The sequence below is a fragment of the Phasianus colchicus genome, chromosome 29, assembly GCF_987193195.1.
Source record: "Phasianus colchicus chromosome 29, bPhaCol1.hap1.1, whole genome shotgun sequence".
NCBI lineage: Eukaryota > Metazoa > Chordata > Aves > Galliformes > Phasianidae > Phasianus > Phasianus colchicus.
Window position 1 is genome coordinate 4687998 of NC_143464.1, and position 16337 is coordinate 4704334.

At 54.3% G+C, this 16337-nt stretch overlaps 1 protein-coding gene across 1 annotated transcript in view; it reads right to left on the reverse strand.

Annotated features, from left to right (window-relative positions):
• WDR45 (WD repeat domain 45) overlaps positions 1 to 16190 on the reverse strand; it is a 34140-nt gene extending 17950 nt beyond the window's left edge. The window contains exons 1-9 of the mRNA XM_090126806.1: positions 15925 to 16190; positions 14964 to 15038; positions 13124 to 13228; positions 11172 to 11271; positions 9536 to 9630; positions 7545 to 7624; positions 6412 to 6620; positions 2303 to 2404; positions 246 to 385 (exon numbers count right to left, since the gene is read on the reverse strand). Coding sequence (XP_089982932.1) covers positions 246 to 385; positions 2303 to 2404; positions 6412 to 6620; positions 7545 to 7624; positions 9536 to 9630; positions 11172 to 11271; positions 13124 to 13228; positions 14964 to 15038; positions 15925 to 15973 — 955 coding nt within the window. The 5' untranslated portion in view covers positions 15974 to 16190. The remainder of the gene's footprint in view (positions 1 to 245; positions 386 to 2302; positions 2405 to 6411; positions 6621 to 7544; positions 7625 to 9535; positions 9631 to 11171; positions 11272 to 13123; positions 13229 to 14963; positions 15039 to 15924) is intronic.
• Positions 16191 to 16337: the final 147 nt, after the last annotated feature.

Here is a 16337-nt window from a genome sequence, read left to right on the forward strand (position 1 = left end):
GCAGCTATGGGGCTCTATGGGGCAGCTATGGGTCTCTATGGGTCTCTATGGGTCGCTATGGGGCAGCTATGGGTCTCTATGGGGCAGCCATACACACCTACGACAGACGTGGGTCCGTGGGGCGCGGTGCCGAAGGCGCACTGTGCCGGCCCTATGGGGCAGCTATGGGTCTCTATGGGGCAGCTATGGGTCTCTATGGGTCGCTATGGGGCAGCTATGGGTCGCTATGGGGCAGCCATACACACCTACGACAGACGTGGGTCCGTGGGGCGCGGTGCCGAAGGCGCACTGTGCCGGCCCCTCGGGCAGCGCGAAGCTGCACAGCGACCACTGCGACTCGGCGTAGGGCCGCAGCACGGGACCCACGCCGCCCACCCGCGCCAGCCTGCAAGCGGCCGGCCTCGTTAATTAGCGTTAATTAACGTTAATTAGCCCTCCTCTTTAGCGCCGTCGTGCCGTGCGCCGGGCTACCCGACCGCGCGCTTTTCCTCCTGTGTGGGGAGGGGGTTTTCCGCCCTTGCGTGCGGCTAATTAGCGCCGTAATTAAGCTAATTAGCGGCGTAATTAACGCCGTCTTTAAGTTGTGAAGTCGTGAAGCGATTAATGGAGGCAGGAGTTCACTTGGCTTTCTCGTTCCCCCCCCCAATGTGCCGTTAGTTAATTAGTGCAATTAACAAGCTAATCGAGTCAGTTAACTCGTTGCCTCGTTAATTAAGCACTAATTAATGGCCTTCTCCAATAAGTAATGGCCTCCCCCGTTAATTAGTACCTCTTCCCACCCCAATTACTGCCTTTCCCACTAATTACCCCCCTCTCCCACTAATTAAGTGCCTCTCCCACTACTTAAGTGCCTCCCCCACTAATTAACAGCCTCCCACCCCAATTAACACCCTCACCCACTAATTAAGTGCCTCCCTATTAACAGTCCCCCACCCCAATTAACGCCCTCTCCCACTAATCAATGGCCTCCCACCCCAATTAACGCCCTCCCCCACTAATTAAGTGCTTCTCCCACTAATTAAGTGCCTCTCCCACTAATTAAGTGCCTCCCCCACTAATTAACGGCCTCCCACCCCAATTAACGCCCTCACCCACTAATTAAGGGCCTTCCCCAGTAATTAACGGCCTCCCACCCCAATTAATGCCCTCAGCCACTAATTAAGGGCCTTCCCCACTAATTAACAGCCTCCCACCCCAATTACCGCCCTCTCCCACTAATTAAGTGCCTCCCTCACTTATTAACAGCCTCCCACCGCAATTAACGCCCTCACCCAGTACTTAAGGGCCTCCCCCACTTATTAACAGCCTTCCACCCCAATTAACGCCCTCTCCCACTAATTAAGTGCCTCCCCCACTTATTAACGGCCCCCCACCCCAATTAACACCCAATCCCACTAATTAATGACCTCCCACCCCCATTAACGCCCTCTCCCACTAATTAATGACCTCCCACCCCAATTAACACCCAATCCCACTAATTAACAGCCCCCCACCCCAATTAACACCCTCCCCCACTAATTAAGTGCTTCTCCCACTAATTAAGTGCCTCTCACACTACTTATGTGCCCTCTCCCTCTAATTAACGGCCCCCCACCCCAATTAACACCCTCTCCCCCTAATTAATGGCCTCTCACCCCAATTAACGCCTTCACCCACTAATTAAGTTCTTCTCCCACTAATTAAGTGCCTCTCCCACTAATTAAGTGCCTCCCCCACTAATTAACAGCTTCCCACCCCAATTAACGCCCTCTCCTTCTAATTAACGGCCCCCCACCCCAATTAACACCCTCTCCCCCTAATTAATGGCCTCTCACCCCAATTAACTCCTTCACCCACTAATTAAGTTCTTCTCCCACTAATTAAGTGCCTCCCCCACTAATTAACAGCTTCCCAACCCAATTAAGGCCCTCTCCCTCTAATTAACGGCCCCCCACCCCAATTAACACCCTCTCCCCCTAATTAATGGCCTCTCACCCCAATTAACGCCCTCACCCACTAATTAAGGGCCTTCCCCACTAATTAACGGCCCCCCACCCCAATTAATGCCCTCCCCCACTAATTAAGTGCCTCCCCCACTTATTAACGGCCCCCCCCCCAATTAACACCCAATCCCACTAATTAACGACCTCCCACTCCCATTAATGACCTCTCCCCCTAATTAACGCCCCCCCCCCCAATTACCGCCCTCCCCCCCTCATTACCGCCCCGTCCCGCCACCCCCGAACCTCGCGACCCCCCGCCCGTCGTCCCGCGGGGCCGTTAATTAGCGCTAATTAGCGCTAATTAGGGCGGCGCGACTCACGCGGAGCGGCGGTTGAGGCGGGTGTCGCGCAGGGCGAAGACGTGCAGCGTGCTTTTGTCGCTGGCCGCGCACAGGAACGACGAGTCGGCGCTGAACGACAGGCTGCCATTTTGGGGCGGAAAAACGCGGATTTGGGCAATGCGGGAAAACGGGGGGTGTGGGGAGTGGGGGGGGAGGGGGGGATTTGGGGGGAAAATGGGGGGTTTTGGGGGGAAAAGGGGGGGTTTGGGGGAATTTGGGGGGATTTGGGGGAAACGGGGAAGAAGGGATTTTGGGGTGAAAAAGGGCGGATTTGGGCAATGCGGGAAAACGGGGGGTGTGGGGAGTGGGGGGGGAGGGGGGGATTTGGGGGGAAAATGGGGGGTTTTGGGGGGAAAAGGGGGGGTTTGGGGGAATTTGGGGGGATTTGGGGGAAACGGGGAAGAAGGGATTTTGGGGTGAAAAAGGGCGGATTTGGGCAATTTGGGAAAATGGGAGGTTTGGGGAGTGGGGGGGGAGGGGGGATTTGGGGGGAAAATGGGGGTTTTGGGGTGAAAAGGGGGGATTTGCGGGGGGGGAACTGGGGGGATTTGGGGGGGATTTGGGGGAAACGGGGAAGAAGGGATTTTGGGGTGAAAAAGGGTGATTTTGGGCAATTTGGGAAATGGGCGTTTTTGGGAATGGGGGGGGAGGGGGGGGGAATTTGGGGTGGAAATGGGGGGCTTGGGGGGGAAAAGGGGGGATTTGGGGGGAAAATAGGGGGATTTGGGGAAGAAGGGATTTTGGGGTGAAAAAGGGTGGATTTGGGCAATGCGGGAAAATGGGCGGTTTGGGGAGTGGGGGGGGGAGGGGAGATTTGGGGGAAAAATGGGGGATTTGGGGGGGGAAAAGGGGGAGTTTGGGGGGAAAATAGGGGGTTTTGGGGGGGGAAAGGGGAATTTGGGGAAGAAGGGATTTTGGGGTGAAAAAGGGTGATTTTGGGCAATTTGGGAAATGGGCGTTTTTGGGAATGGGGGGGGAGGGGGGGAGGGGGAATTTGGGGGGAAAAGGGGGAGGTTTGGGGGGGGAAAAAGGGGGATTTGGGGGGATTTGGGGGAAACGGGGAAGAAGGGATTTTGGGGTGAAAAAGGGCGATTTTGGGCAATTTGGGAAATGGGCGGTTTGGGGAGGGGGGGGGAGGGGGGATTTGGGGGGAAAATGGGGGTTTTGGGGGGAAAAGGGGGAGTTTGGGGGGGAAAAGGGGGATTTTAGGCTGAAAAAAGGAGGTTTTGGGGTGAAAAAGGGGGATTTGGGGAAGAAGGGATTTTGGGGTGAAAAAGGGCGGATTTGGGCAATTTGGGAAAATGGGAGGTTTGGGGAGTGGGGGGGGAGGGGGAAATTGGGGGGAAAATGGGGGGTTTGGGGGGTGAAAAAAGGAGGTTTTTTGGGGGGATTTGGGGGGGGGAAGGGGGTTTTGGGGTGAAAAAGGGGGATTTGGGGAAGAAGGGATTTTGGGGTGAAAAAGGGCGATTTTGGGCAATTTGGGAAATGGGCGGTTTGGGGAGTGGGGGGGGAGGGGGAATTTGGGGTGAAAATGGGGGGTTTGGGGGGGGAAAAGGGGGGGTTTGGGGGGGAAAAAAGGAGGTTTTTTGGGGGGGAAAGGGTGGAACTGGGGGGATTTGGGGGGATTTGGGGAAGAAGAGATTTTGGGGTGAAAAAGGGTGATTTTGGGCAATTTGGGAAATGGGCGTTTTTGGGAATGGGGGGAGAGGGGGAATTTGGGGTGAAAACGGGGGGTTTTGGGGTAAAAAAGGGGGGGTTTGGGGGGAAAATAGGGGGATTTGGGGTGAAAAGGGGGGGTTTGGGGGGATTTGGGAAAGAAGGGATTTTGGGGTGAAAAAGGGTGATTTTGGGCAATTTGGAAAAATGGGCGGTTTTGGGAATGGGGGGAGAGGGGGAATTTGGGGTAAAAATGGGGGATTTGGGGGGGAAAAGGGGGGGTTTGGGGGGAAAATTGGGGGTTTTTGGGGGGAAAGGGGGATTTGGGGAAAGAAGGGATTTTGGGGTGAAAAAGGGTGATTTTGGGCAATTTGGGAAATGGGCGTTTTTGGGAATGGGGGGGAGGGGGGCGGAGTGGGAAAGAAGGGGGAATTTGGGGTGAAAATGGGGGGTTTGGGGGGTGAAAAAAGGAGGTTTTTGGGGGAAAAGGGTGGAACTGGGGGGATTTGGGGGGATTTGGGGAAGAAGGGATTTTGGGGTGAAAAAGGGCGGATTTGGGCAATTTGGGAAATGGGCATTTTTGGGAATGGGGGGGAGGGGGAATTTGGGGGGAAAATGGGGGGTTTGGGGTGAAAAGGGGGATTTGGGGGGGGGAAAGGGTGGAACTGGGGGGATTTGGGGAAGAAGGGATTTTGGGGTGAAAAAGGGTGATTTTGGGCAATTTGGGAAATGGGCGTTTTTGGGAATGGGGGCGGAGGGGGAATTTGGGGTGAAAATGGGGGGATTGGGGGGGGGGAAGGAGGTTTTGGGGGGAAAAGGGTGGAATTGGGGGGATTTGGGTTTGGGGTGAAAAAGGGCGGATTTGGGCAATTCCGGAAAATAGGCATTAGGAGCATTTTGGGTCCAAAATGAGCATTTTGGGGTGAAAAATGACCATTTGGGGTCAAAAATGAACACTTTGGGGTGAAAAATGAGCATTTTGGGGCTAAAGGACACTATTTTGGGTCCAAAAGTGATCATTCTGGGGTCAAAAATGAGCATTTTGGGGTGAAATGTGACCATTTGGGGTCCAAAAATGACCATTTTGCATCCAAAAATGAGCATTTTGGGGTGAAAAATGACCACTTTGGGTCCAAAAATGACCGTTTTGGGGCTGAAGAAGATGGTTTGGGTTGAAAAGTGACCACTTTGGGTCTAAAGGGGCCCATTTTGGGTCCAAAACTGACCGTTTTGGGGTCAAAACTGCCCACTTTGGGGTGAAAAGTGACCATTTGGGGTCCAAAAATGACCATTTTGGTCCCAAAAGTGACCATTCTGAGGTCAAAACTGCCCATTTTGGGGTGAAAAATGACCGTTTTGGGGCTAAAGAAGATGGTTTGGGTTGAAAAGTGACCACTTTGGGTCTAAAGGAGAACATTTGGGGTCCAAAACTGACCATTTTGGTGCCAAAAATGACCATTCTGAGGTCAAAACTGCCCATTTTGGGGTGAAAAGTGACCACTTTGGGTCCAAAAATGACCATTTGGGGTCCCAAAATGTCCGTTCTGGTGCCAAAAGTGACCATTCTGAGGTCAAAACTGCCCATTTTGGGTCCAAAAATGACCGTTTTGGGGTGAAAAATGGGCATTTAGGGGCTAAAGAAGATGGTTTGGGTTGAAAAGTGACCACTTTGGGTCTAAAGGAGCCCATTTGGGGTCCAAAATGACCATTCTGGTGCCAAAACTGCCCATTTTGGGGTGAAAACCGCCCAATTTGTGCCCCACAGCCGCCCATTTTGGGTGGAAAAAGCCCCATTTTGGGCTTCCCTACCAGTAGAGCGTGGCGGGGTCGGTGCCGCGGCGCAGCTCCAGCAGCCGCAGGCGGCTCTGGGTGTCGAAGAGGCTCAAAAATGAGCATTTTGGGGCCAAAAATGAGCATTTTGGGGCCAGAAATCCCCACTTGGGGTCCAAAAATCCCCAATTGGGGTCCAAAAATGACCATTTTGGGGTGAAAAATGGCCGATTTGGGTCCAAAAATGACCATTCTGGGTCAAAAACAACCACTTTGGGTCCAAAAATGAGCACTTTGGGGTGAAAAGTGACCACTTTGGGTCTAAAGGAGCCCATTTTGGGTCCAAAACTGACCATTCTGGGTCAAAAATGAGCACTTTGGGTGAAAATTGACCATTTGGGGTCCAAAAATGACCATTTTGGGTCCAAAAGTGACCATTCTGAGGTCAAAACTGCCCATTTTGGGGTGAAAAATGACCGTTTTGGGGCTAAAGAAGATGGTTTGGGTTGAAAAGTGACCACTTTGGGTCTAAAGGAGCCCATTTGGGGTCCAAAATGACCATTCTGGTGCCAAAACTGCCCATTTTGGGGTGAAAACCGCCCAATTTGTGCCCCACAGCCGCCCATTTTGGGTGAAAAAAGCCCCATTTTGGGCTTCCCTACCAGTAGAGCGTGGCGGGGTCGGTGCCGCGGCGCAGCTCCAGCAGCCGCAGGCGGCTCTGGGTGTCGAAGAGGCGCAGCAGGGTCCCTCGGCGCGACGCCGACGCCAGCAGCGCCCCGGGGGGGCTGAGAGCCGCGCAGCCCACCTCGCTCTGGTGGGCGTTGATCGTCACCGGAGCCACCGACGTGCCGGGAGCCGCGCTGCCCAGGTCCTGCAAGGGGAACGGCAGCGCGTTGGACCTCCGGGGGCCACCCCAGGACCTGGCCGTGCGCATCGGGATCTTCCAGGACCTCCCAGTGCATCCCAGGGCCCACCAGGACCTCACTGTGCCCTTCCAGGACCTCCCAGTGCATCCCAGGGCCCACCAGGACCTCACTGTGCCCTTCCAGGACCTCCCAGTGCATCCCAGTGCCCACCATGTCCTCAATGTGCCCTTCCAGGACCTCCCAGTACATCCCAGTGCATCCCAGTGCCATCAAGACCCCCCCCAGGACCTCAATGTGCGCATCGGGATCTCCCAGTCCATCCCAGGGCCCACCAGGACCCCAATGTGCCCATCAGGACCCCCCCAGGACCTCACTGTGCCCTTCCAGGACCTCCCAGTGCATCCCAGGGCCCACCAGGACCTCAATGTGCCCATCAGGACCCCCCCCTGTGCCCTTCCAGGACCTCCCAGTGCCCATAAGGATCTTCCAGTGCCCATCAAGACCCGCCCCAGGACCTCACTGTGCCCTTCCAGGACCTCCCAGTCCATCCCAGTGCCCATCAGGACCTCAATGTGCCCTTCCAGGACCTCCCAGTGCCCATCAGGACCTCAATGTGCCCATCAAGACCCACCCCAGGACCTCACTGTGCCCTTCCAGGACCTCCCAGTCCATCCCAGTACCTACCAGTGCCCCCCAAGACCTCCCAGTACATCCCAGTGCCCACCAGGTCCTCAATGTGCCCTTCCAGGACCTCCCAGTGCCCATCAAGACCCCCCCTAGGACCTCACTGTGCCCTTCCAGGACCTCCCAGTCCATCCCAGCGCATCCCAGTGCCCACCAGGTCCTCAATGTGCCCTTCCAGGACCTCCCAGTCCATCCCAGTCCCTCCCAGTGCCCCCCCCAGTCCCTCCCAGTTGCCCCCCCCTCACCACCAGTTGCAGACTCCCACATTTGTGCCCAGGAAACACCAACAGCTGCCTCTCCAGACTGGGGCACAGATCGCAGATCCCTGGGGGGGGGACAGAGAGGAGGGGGGGGGTCACACTAAGAGACCCCCCCCCCAAATAAAACCTCACACCCCCAAAAAACCCCAAAGTGCCCCCCCCCCCACAAGCCCCTCCCCAAAACCAGCCCTGGGGACCCCCCCCCTCAGAATTCTGTCCCACCCTTTTCTCTCAAAGACCCTCAGGATGCCCCCCCCCCAAAAAAATCATCCCATTGTCACCCCCCCAAATAAAAGACCCCCAGGACCCCCCCCCCAAAAAAATCATCCCATTGTCCCCCCCCCCAAATAAAAGACCCCCCCTCAAAAAAAATCATCCCATTTCCACCCCCCCAAAATAAAAGACCCCAGGACCCCCCCAAAAAATTCATCCCATTGTCACCCCCCCAAAATAAAAGACCCCCCCTCAAAAAAACCATCCCATTGTCACCCCCCCAAAATAAAAGACCTCCAGGACCCCCCCCCCAAAAAAATCATCCCATTGTCACCCCCCCCAAAATAAAAGACCCCCAGGACCCCCCCCCAAAATCATCCCATTGTCACCCCCCCAAAATAAAAGACCCTCAGGACCCCCCCCCCCAAAAAAATCATCCCATTGTCACCCCCCCAGGACCCCCCCCCAAAAAAAATCATCCCATTGTCACCCCCCCAAATAAAAGATCCTCAGGACCCCCCCCCAAATCATCCCATTGTCACCCCCCCAAAATAAAAGACCCTCAGGACCCCCCCACAAAAATTCATCCCATTGTCACCCCCCCGGAATAAAAGACCCCCCCCCAAAAAAATCATCCCATTGTCACCCACCCAAATAAAAGACCCCCAGGACCCCCCCCCAAAAAAATTCATCCCATTGTCCCCCCCCCAGAATAAAAGACCCCCCCTCAAAAAAAATCATCCCATTGTCACCCCCCCAAATAAAAGACCCCCAGGACCCCCCCCCCCAAAAATTCATCCCATTGTCACCCCCCCAAATAAAAGACCCCCAGGACCCCCCCCCAAAAAAAATTCATCCCATTGTCACCCCCCAAAATAAAAGACCCCCAGGACCCCCCCCCCCAAAAATTCATCCCATTGTCACCCCCCAAAATAAAAGACCTCCAGGACCCCCCCCAAAAAAAATTCATCCCATTGTCACCCCCCAAAATAAAAGACCTCCAGGACCCCCCCCAAAAAAAATCATCCCATTGTCACCCCCCCGGAATAAAAGACCCCCCCCCAAAAAAATCATCCCATTGTCACCCACCCAAATAAAAGACCCCCAGGACCCCCCCCCAAAAAAAATTCATCCCATTGTCACCCCCCCCAAATAAAAAACCCCCAGGACCGACCCCCCCCTCCCAGAATCCTCTGTCCCCTCCTCCACCAAAAGACCCCCCCCAATTTTGGGTGCCCCCCCCCCCCACCTTTGGGCTTATCTCAAACCCTCCCCATATCCCTCTATGATCCTTTGCCCCCCCCAACCCCTTTCCTGCCCCCCCCCCCAATCATTTCTGCCCCCCCCCATTTGTGCCCCCCCCCATTTTGCCGCCCCCCAATTTTGGGTGCCCCCCCCAATTTTGGGTGCCCCCCCCCCAGTTTCGGGTGCCCCCCCCACCTTTGGGCTTATCTCAACCCCCCTCCATCCCTATGATTCCTTGCTCTCCCCCAACCCCTTTATTGCCCCCCCAATAATTTCTGCCCCCCCAAATTTGCCCCCCCCCCAATTTCGGGTGCCCCCCCCCCCAATTTCGGGTGCCCCCCCCCCACCTTTGGGCTTATCCCAACCCCCCTCCATCCCTACGATCCCTTCCTCTCCCCCAACCCCTTTATTCCCCCCCGCAATAATTTCTGCCCCCCCAATTTTGCGCCCCCCCCAATTTTGCGTGCCCCCCCCCAATTTCGGGTGCCCCCCCCCACCTTTGGGGTGCCCCCCCCCACCTTTGGGGTTATCCCTGGTGTCGAACTCGAAGAGCTTCGTGGGGTTATCAGGGAAGGAGAAGACGTAGATGCGGCTGCGCAGCACCACCACCAACCTGTAGGGGATGTCGGGGGGGGGGGGGGGCAAAAGGGGGGGGCATCAATTTCAGGGTCCCCCAAATTCGTGCCCCCCCCCCCCCCTCCATCTTTGGCTGTCCCCCCCCCCCACCTTTGGGGTTATCCCAAACCCCTCCATGATCCTTTACTCCCCCCCAACCCTCTTATTGCCCCCCCCCCCCCAATAATTTCTGCCCCCTTTACTCCCCCCCAGTCATTTCTGCCCCCCCTATTTTGGGTGTCTCCCCCCTCAAATTTGGGTGTCCCCCCCCTCAAATTTGGGTGTCCCCCCCCACCTTTGGGGTTATCCCAACCCCCCCCTCTGTACCCCTCCATGATCCTTTACTCCCCCCCAACCCTCTTATTGCCCCCCCAATCATTTCTTCCCCCCCCCTATTTTGGGTGTCTCCCCCCTCAAATTTGGGTGTCCCCCCCCTCAAATTTGGGTGTCCCCCCCCCACCTTTGGGGTTATCCCAACCCCTCCCTCCGTACCCCTCCATGATCCTTTACTCCCCCCCAACCCTCTTATTGCCCCCCCCCAATCATTTCTTCCCCCCCCCCCCTATTTTGGGTGTCTCCCCCCTCAAATTTGGGTGTCCCCCCCCCCACCTTTGGGATTATCCCAACCCCCCCCTCCATACTCCTCCATGACCCTTTACTCCCCCCCAACCCTCTTATTGCCCCCCCCCAATCATTTCTTCCCCCCCCTATTTTGGGTGCCCCCCCCTCAAATTTGGGTGTCCCCCCCTCAAAATTGGGTGCCCCCCCCATCTTTGGGGTTATCCCAAACCCCTCCATAATCCTTTACTCCCCCCCAACCACCTTATCGCCCCCCCAATCATTTCTGCCCCCCCCTATTTTGGGTGTCCCCCCCCTCAAATTTGAGTGCCCCCCTCCCCCCCCCCACCTTTGGGGTTATCCCAAACCCCTCTATGATCCTTCACTCCCCCCCAACCCTCTTTATTCCCCCCCCCCCTGCCAAATCCCCCCAATTATTTCTACCCATTTTGGGTGCCCCCCCCCCCACCTTTGTGCTTATCCCAAACCCCTCGATGACCCTTTGCTCCCCCCCCCCAAAACACCCCCCAACCCCTTTATAAACCACCCCCCCCAATTTATCACCTCCCCTCTGGGGGGGGGGGGCAAGAAAAGGGACTTTACTCCCCCCCCCAAACACCCCCAACCCCTCTATAAACCACCCCCCCAGTTTATCACCTCCCCTCTGGGGGGGGGCAAGAAAAGGGACTTTGCTCCCCCCCCCCAAACACCCCCAACCCCTCTATAAACCCCCCCCCCCAATTTATCACCTCCCCTCTGGGGGGGGGGCAAGAAAAGGGACTTTACTCCCCCCCCCAAAACACCCCTCACCCCCTTTATAAACCCCACCCACCCCCTAATTTATTGCCCCTCTCTCTGGGGGGGGGGGCAAGAAAAGGGACAGGGACTCGGGGGGGGGGGCAATAAAAGGGACTCTGGAGGGGGGGGAGGGGGGGGTCCCTTTTATTTGGGGGGGGGTCCTTTTGGTGGGGGGGGTCTCACTTATCGTGGCGCATGCGGACGGCCAGGACGGGTTTGGGGAAGGTGAACTCCAGCACCAGTTTGTCCTTGGGGTCCTCGCGGGCATCGTCCCAAATTAAAACTGGGGGGGGGGCAAAAAAAACACCAAAAAAATACATTTTCACCCCAAAACGCCTTTTTTTTTTTTTCACCCCCAAAATCCCACTCCTTCACCCCAAAATTCCATTTTTTCACCCCAAAACGCCGGGTTTTTTTTACCCCCAAAAGCCCCGTTTCCACCCCAAATCCCATTTTTTTCCACCCCCAAATCCCATTTTTCACCCCCAAAACCTCACTTTTCATCCCAAAAAACCCCACATTTCCACCCCAATTCCCCCTTTTTTTACCCCAAAACCCAACTTCCTCACATTTTCACCCTAAAGCTCCAATCTCCCACCCCCAAATTCCCCCTTTCCACCCCAAACTCCCCATATCACCACCCCACATCTCAGTTTTTCACCCCAAAATGCCACCTCTTCACCCCAAAATCCTTCTTTTTCACCCCAAAAACCCTCACCCCAAATCCCCACTTTCTCACCCCCAAATTCCCACTTTTCCACCCCAGCATCCCATGTTTCAGCCCCAAACCCCTTTTCACCCCCAAAACCCAAAATTTTCACCCCAAGACTCCACGTTTTCACCCCAAATCCCATTTCTACCCCCAAAACACCCCTTTTTCATCCCCCACAACATCATTTTTACCCCAAAATGGCATTTTTCCTCCCCCCAAACCCCACTCTTTCACCCCAAAACTCCACTTTTTCACCCCAAAATGCCATTTTTTACCCCCAAACCCCCCTATTTCCACCCCAAATCCCATTTTTCCACCCCCAAAACCTCACTTTTCATCCCAAAAAAACCCACATTTCCACCCCAAATCCCGCTTTTTTAACCCAAAAACTCCACTTCCTCACCCCAAAAATTCCACATTTTCACCCTAAAGCTCCAATTTTTCACCCCCAACTCCACACTTTCGACCCCAAAACCCCCCTTCCACCCCCAATCCCCGCTTTTTCACCCTAAAAATGCACTTTTTTACCCCCAAAACATCCTTTTTCACCCCCAAATTCCACTTTTTCACCCCCAAAATTCACTTCTTTTGCCCCCAAAACGTCATTTTTCACCCCAAAAATTCCACTTTTTCACCGCCCCCCAAAAACCCTCATTTTTCAACCTAAGGCTCCAAATTTTCACCCCCAAATTCCATTTTTCCACCCCAAAATTCCACTTTTCACCCCAAATTTCCACCTTTTCACACCAAATTTCCACTTTTTCACTCAAAAATTCCACCTTTTCACCCCCAAATTTCCACCTTTTCACCCCCAAATTTCCACTTTTTCACTCAAAAATTCCACTTTTTCACACCAAATTTCCACCTTTCCCCCCCAAATTTCCACCTTTTCACCCCAAATTTCCACCTTTCCACCCCCAAAATTCCACCTTTCCACCCCAAATTTCCACCCTTTCACCCCAAATTTCCACCCTTTCACCCCCAAATTCCACTTTTTCACACCAAATTTCCACCCTTTCACCCCAAAATTCCACTTTTTCACTCAAAAATTCCACCTTTTCACCCCCAAAATTCCACTTTTTCACCCCAAATTTCCACCTTTCCACCCCAAAATTCCACCCTTTCACCCCAAATTTCCACCCTTTCACCCCAAATTTCCACTTTTTCATCCCAAATTTCCACCCTTTCACCCCAAAATTCCACTTTTTCACCCCAAATTTGCACCTTTCCACCCTAAAATTCCACCTTTCCACCCCAAATTTCCACATTCCACCCCCAAAACCTCCTTTTTCCACCCCCAAACCTCCATATTTCCCCCCCCCCAGGCCCCATCTTTCACCCCAAAACACGGCGGGGGCGAAATTAATGAATGAGAGCCAATTAATGACTTAATTAGCAGGCCGTTAATTAACGAGGGCGGTACCTGAGACGTCGGGGAATTTGGGGTTGCTGCCCCCCCCCACGATGGCCAGCAGGTTGGAGCGGTTCAGCATCTCCACCAGCCCCACGCTGCCCACCTGCTCCGCATCTGGGGGGGGGAAGTTAATTAGCTGCAGTTAATTAACATTCATAATTACTGCTCCTCCCCCCCCACATCCCCAGACCCACAGAAGGTTGGAAAATGGGGGGGTTTTGGGGTGGGGGGGGCAATTAGTGGGACCCCCCTCATCACACACACAGACCCATAGAAGTTTGGAAGAACTGGGGTGGGGAGGGGAGTAATTAACAGGACCCCCCCCCCCCTAATTAATATTCATAATTACTGCCCTCCCCCCACATCCCCAGACCCACAGAAGGTTGGAAAATGGGGGGGTTTTGGGGCGGGGGGGGCAATTAGTGGGACCCCTCCCCCCATCACACACACATACTCACACCCATAGAAGTTTATAAAACTGGGGGGGAGCAATTAGTGGAACCCCCCCCTAATTAATATTCATAATTACTGCCCTCCCCCCCACATCCCCCGACCCACAGAAGGTTGGAAAATGGGGGGGTTTTGGGGTGGGGGGGGGGCAATTAGTGGGACCCCCCCCCCAAATTAATATTCGTAATGACCCAAATTCCCCCAAATGACCCCAAAAAAACCCAAAATCGGACCCAAATGACCCCAAATCTCCCCAACAAAAGACCCCAAATCCCCCCAAATTGACCCCATATCCCCCCCAAATGACCCCGATTTCCCCCAAAAGACCCCAAATCCCCCCAAATGACCCCAAATCTCCCCCCCAAAAGACCCCAAACCCACCCAAAATGCCCCAAATCCACCCCATAAAGGACCTCAAATTATCCCAAATTAACCCCAAATCCCCCCCAAAATGACCCCGGTTTCTCCCAAAAGACCCCAAATCCCCCTAAATTGACCCCAAATCTCGCCGTCAAAAGACCCCAAAACCAACCCCTAAAAGACCCCAAATTATCCCAAATTTCCCCCAAAAGACCCCAAATCCCCCTAAATTGACCCCAAATCTCCCCCAAAATGACCCCAAATTCCCCAAAATGAACCCAAATCCTCCCAAAATAATCTCAATTTCCCCAAAATGACCCCAAATTCCCTCCCTAAAAGACCCCAAATTATCCCAAATTGACCCGTTTCCCCCAAAAGACCCCAAATCCACCCCCTAAAAAACCTCAAATCAATCCCCCAAAAGACCTCAAATCCCCCCAAAATGACACCAAATCAACCCCCCAAAATACCCCAAATCCACCCCAAATATCCCCAAATCACCCCAAATCCCCACAATTTCCCAAAAGACCCCAAATCCACCCCTAAAATACCCCAAATCCCCCCAAAATGACCCCAAATCCCCCCAAAATCCCACAAATCCCCTCCAAATCCCCCCCAAATCCCCACATCTCCCAAAAGACCCCAAATCCACCCCTAAAAAACCCCAAATTACCCCCAAAATGACCACAATTTCCCCAAAATGACCCCAAATCCATCCAAAATGACCCCAATTTCCCCCATAAGACCCCAAATCCACCCCAAATGTCCCAAATCCAACCCCTAAAAGACCCCAATTTCCCCCAAAATGACCCTAAATCCACCCCAAATGACCCCAAAACGCCTCCCCAAAATGACCCCAATTTCCCCCAAAAGACCCCAAATGACCCCAAATTCCCCCCCCAAATGACCCGAATTTCCCCCAAAAGACCCCAAATCCCCCTAAAATGACCCCAAATCTCCCCCCCAAAAGACCCCAAATCCACCCCAAATGCCCCAAATCCACCATTTCTGACCCCAAAAAACTCCCCCCCCCCCTCACCCAGGTGCCCCTTTTCCATCAGCGGCTCCACGTTGAAGATCCGCACCCCGGAGTCCATGGCCACGCAGAAACAGCCTGAGAGTTTTGGGGCAAAAAAGGGCGATTTTGGGTCAGCGGGGTGCGATGGTGGGGATGGAAAATGGGATTTTGGGGGGTCAGAAAGGGCGATTTTGGGGTCAGAAAGGGCGATTTTGGGTCAAGGAAGGGCGATTTTGGGGGTGGAAGTGGGATTTTGGGATGAAAATGGGGCGGTTTTGGGACCAAATGGGGCGATTTGGGGGCAAAAAGGGGCAGTTTTGGGAACAAAAAGTGTAAATTTGGGACATAAAGGGCAATTTTGGGGTCAGAAAGGGTGATTTTGAGTTTAAAAGGGCAATTTTGGGACAAGACAGTGAGATTCTGGGGTCAGAAAAGGCAAATTTAGGGGCAATAGAGCAGATTTGCAGCCAGAAAGAATCATTTTGGGGCAAAAAGAGGCGATTTGGCGCCAAGAAAGAGTAATTTTGGGACAAGGGAATGAGATTTTGGGGTGGGAAAGGGCAATTTTGGGGCTAGGAAATGAGGTTTTGGGGCCAAAAAGAGCAATTTTGGGGCCAGAAGGGGCGATTTTTCGGTCAGAAGGGCCGATTTTGGGGCCAAAAGGGGCAGTTTTGGGGTCAGAAGAGCCGATTTGGGGGCTAAAAGGGGCAGTTTGGGGATCAGGAGGGCCGATTTTGGGGCCAAAAGGGGCAGTTTTGGGGTCAGAAGTGCGATTTTGGGGCCAAAAGGGGCAGTTTTGGGGTCAGAAGTGCGATTTTGGGGCCAAAAGGGGCAGTTTTGGGGACAAAAGGGCCGATTTTGGGGCCAAAAGGGGGATTTTGGGGTCAGAAGAGCCGATTTTGGGGCCAAAAGGGGCAGTTTTGGGATCAGAAGGGCCGATTTTGGGTGAAAACCCGGCGATTTTGGGGCCGCCCGCACTCACTCTGGTCCTGGTTGAAGCGCAGACTGTTGACCCCGCGGCCCTGCGCCATGGCGGCGGGCGGGCACGGGGGGGGGCTGTCCCCGGGACCCCCCCGACCCAATCTGTCCTTTTTTGGGGCCTTTTTGGGGCTTTTTTGCCCCCCCGGAGCGCTCCGATCCCGGTTACACCATAGAGTCCCAGCCAGACGACGCGGCTAGAGCAAACTTCCTGTCAGCTGGTAGATGACTTCCGGCAAAACAACTCCAACTGACCGCCATATTTGGAAAGCCGGAAGTGAGGCTGCGTCGCCCTAGCAACGCTCCAGAAGGGGGGGGGACAATAAGTAGAACGACATCTCCATAGCAACGCGACGGAAGTGACGTACAGCAGCCAGTAGGAACGCCCGGGAACAACCGGAAGTGAGTTGATTTCTC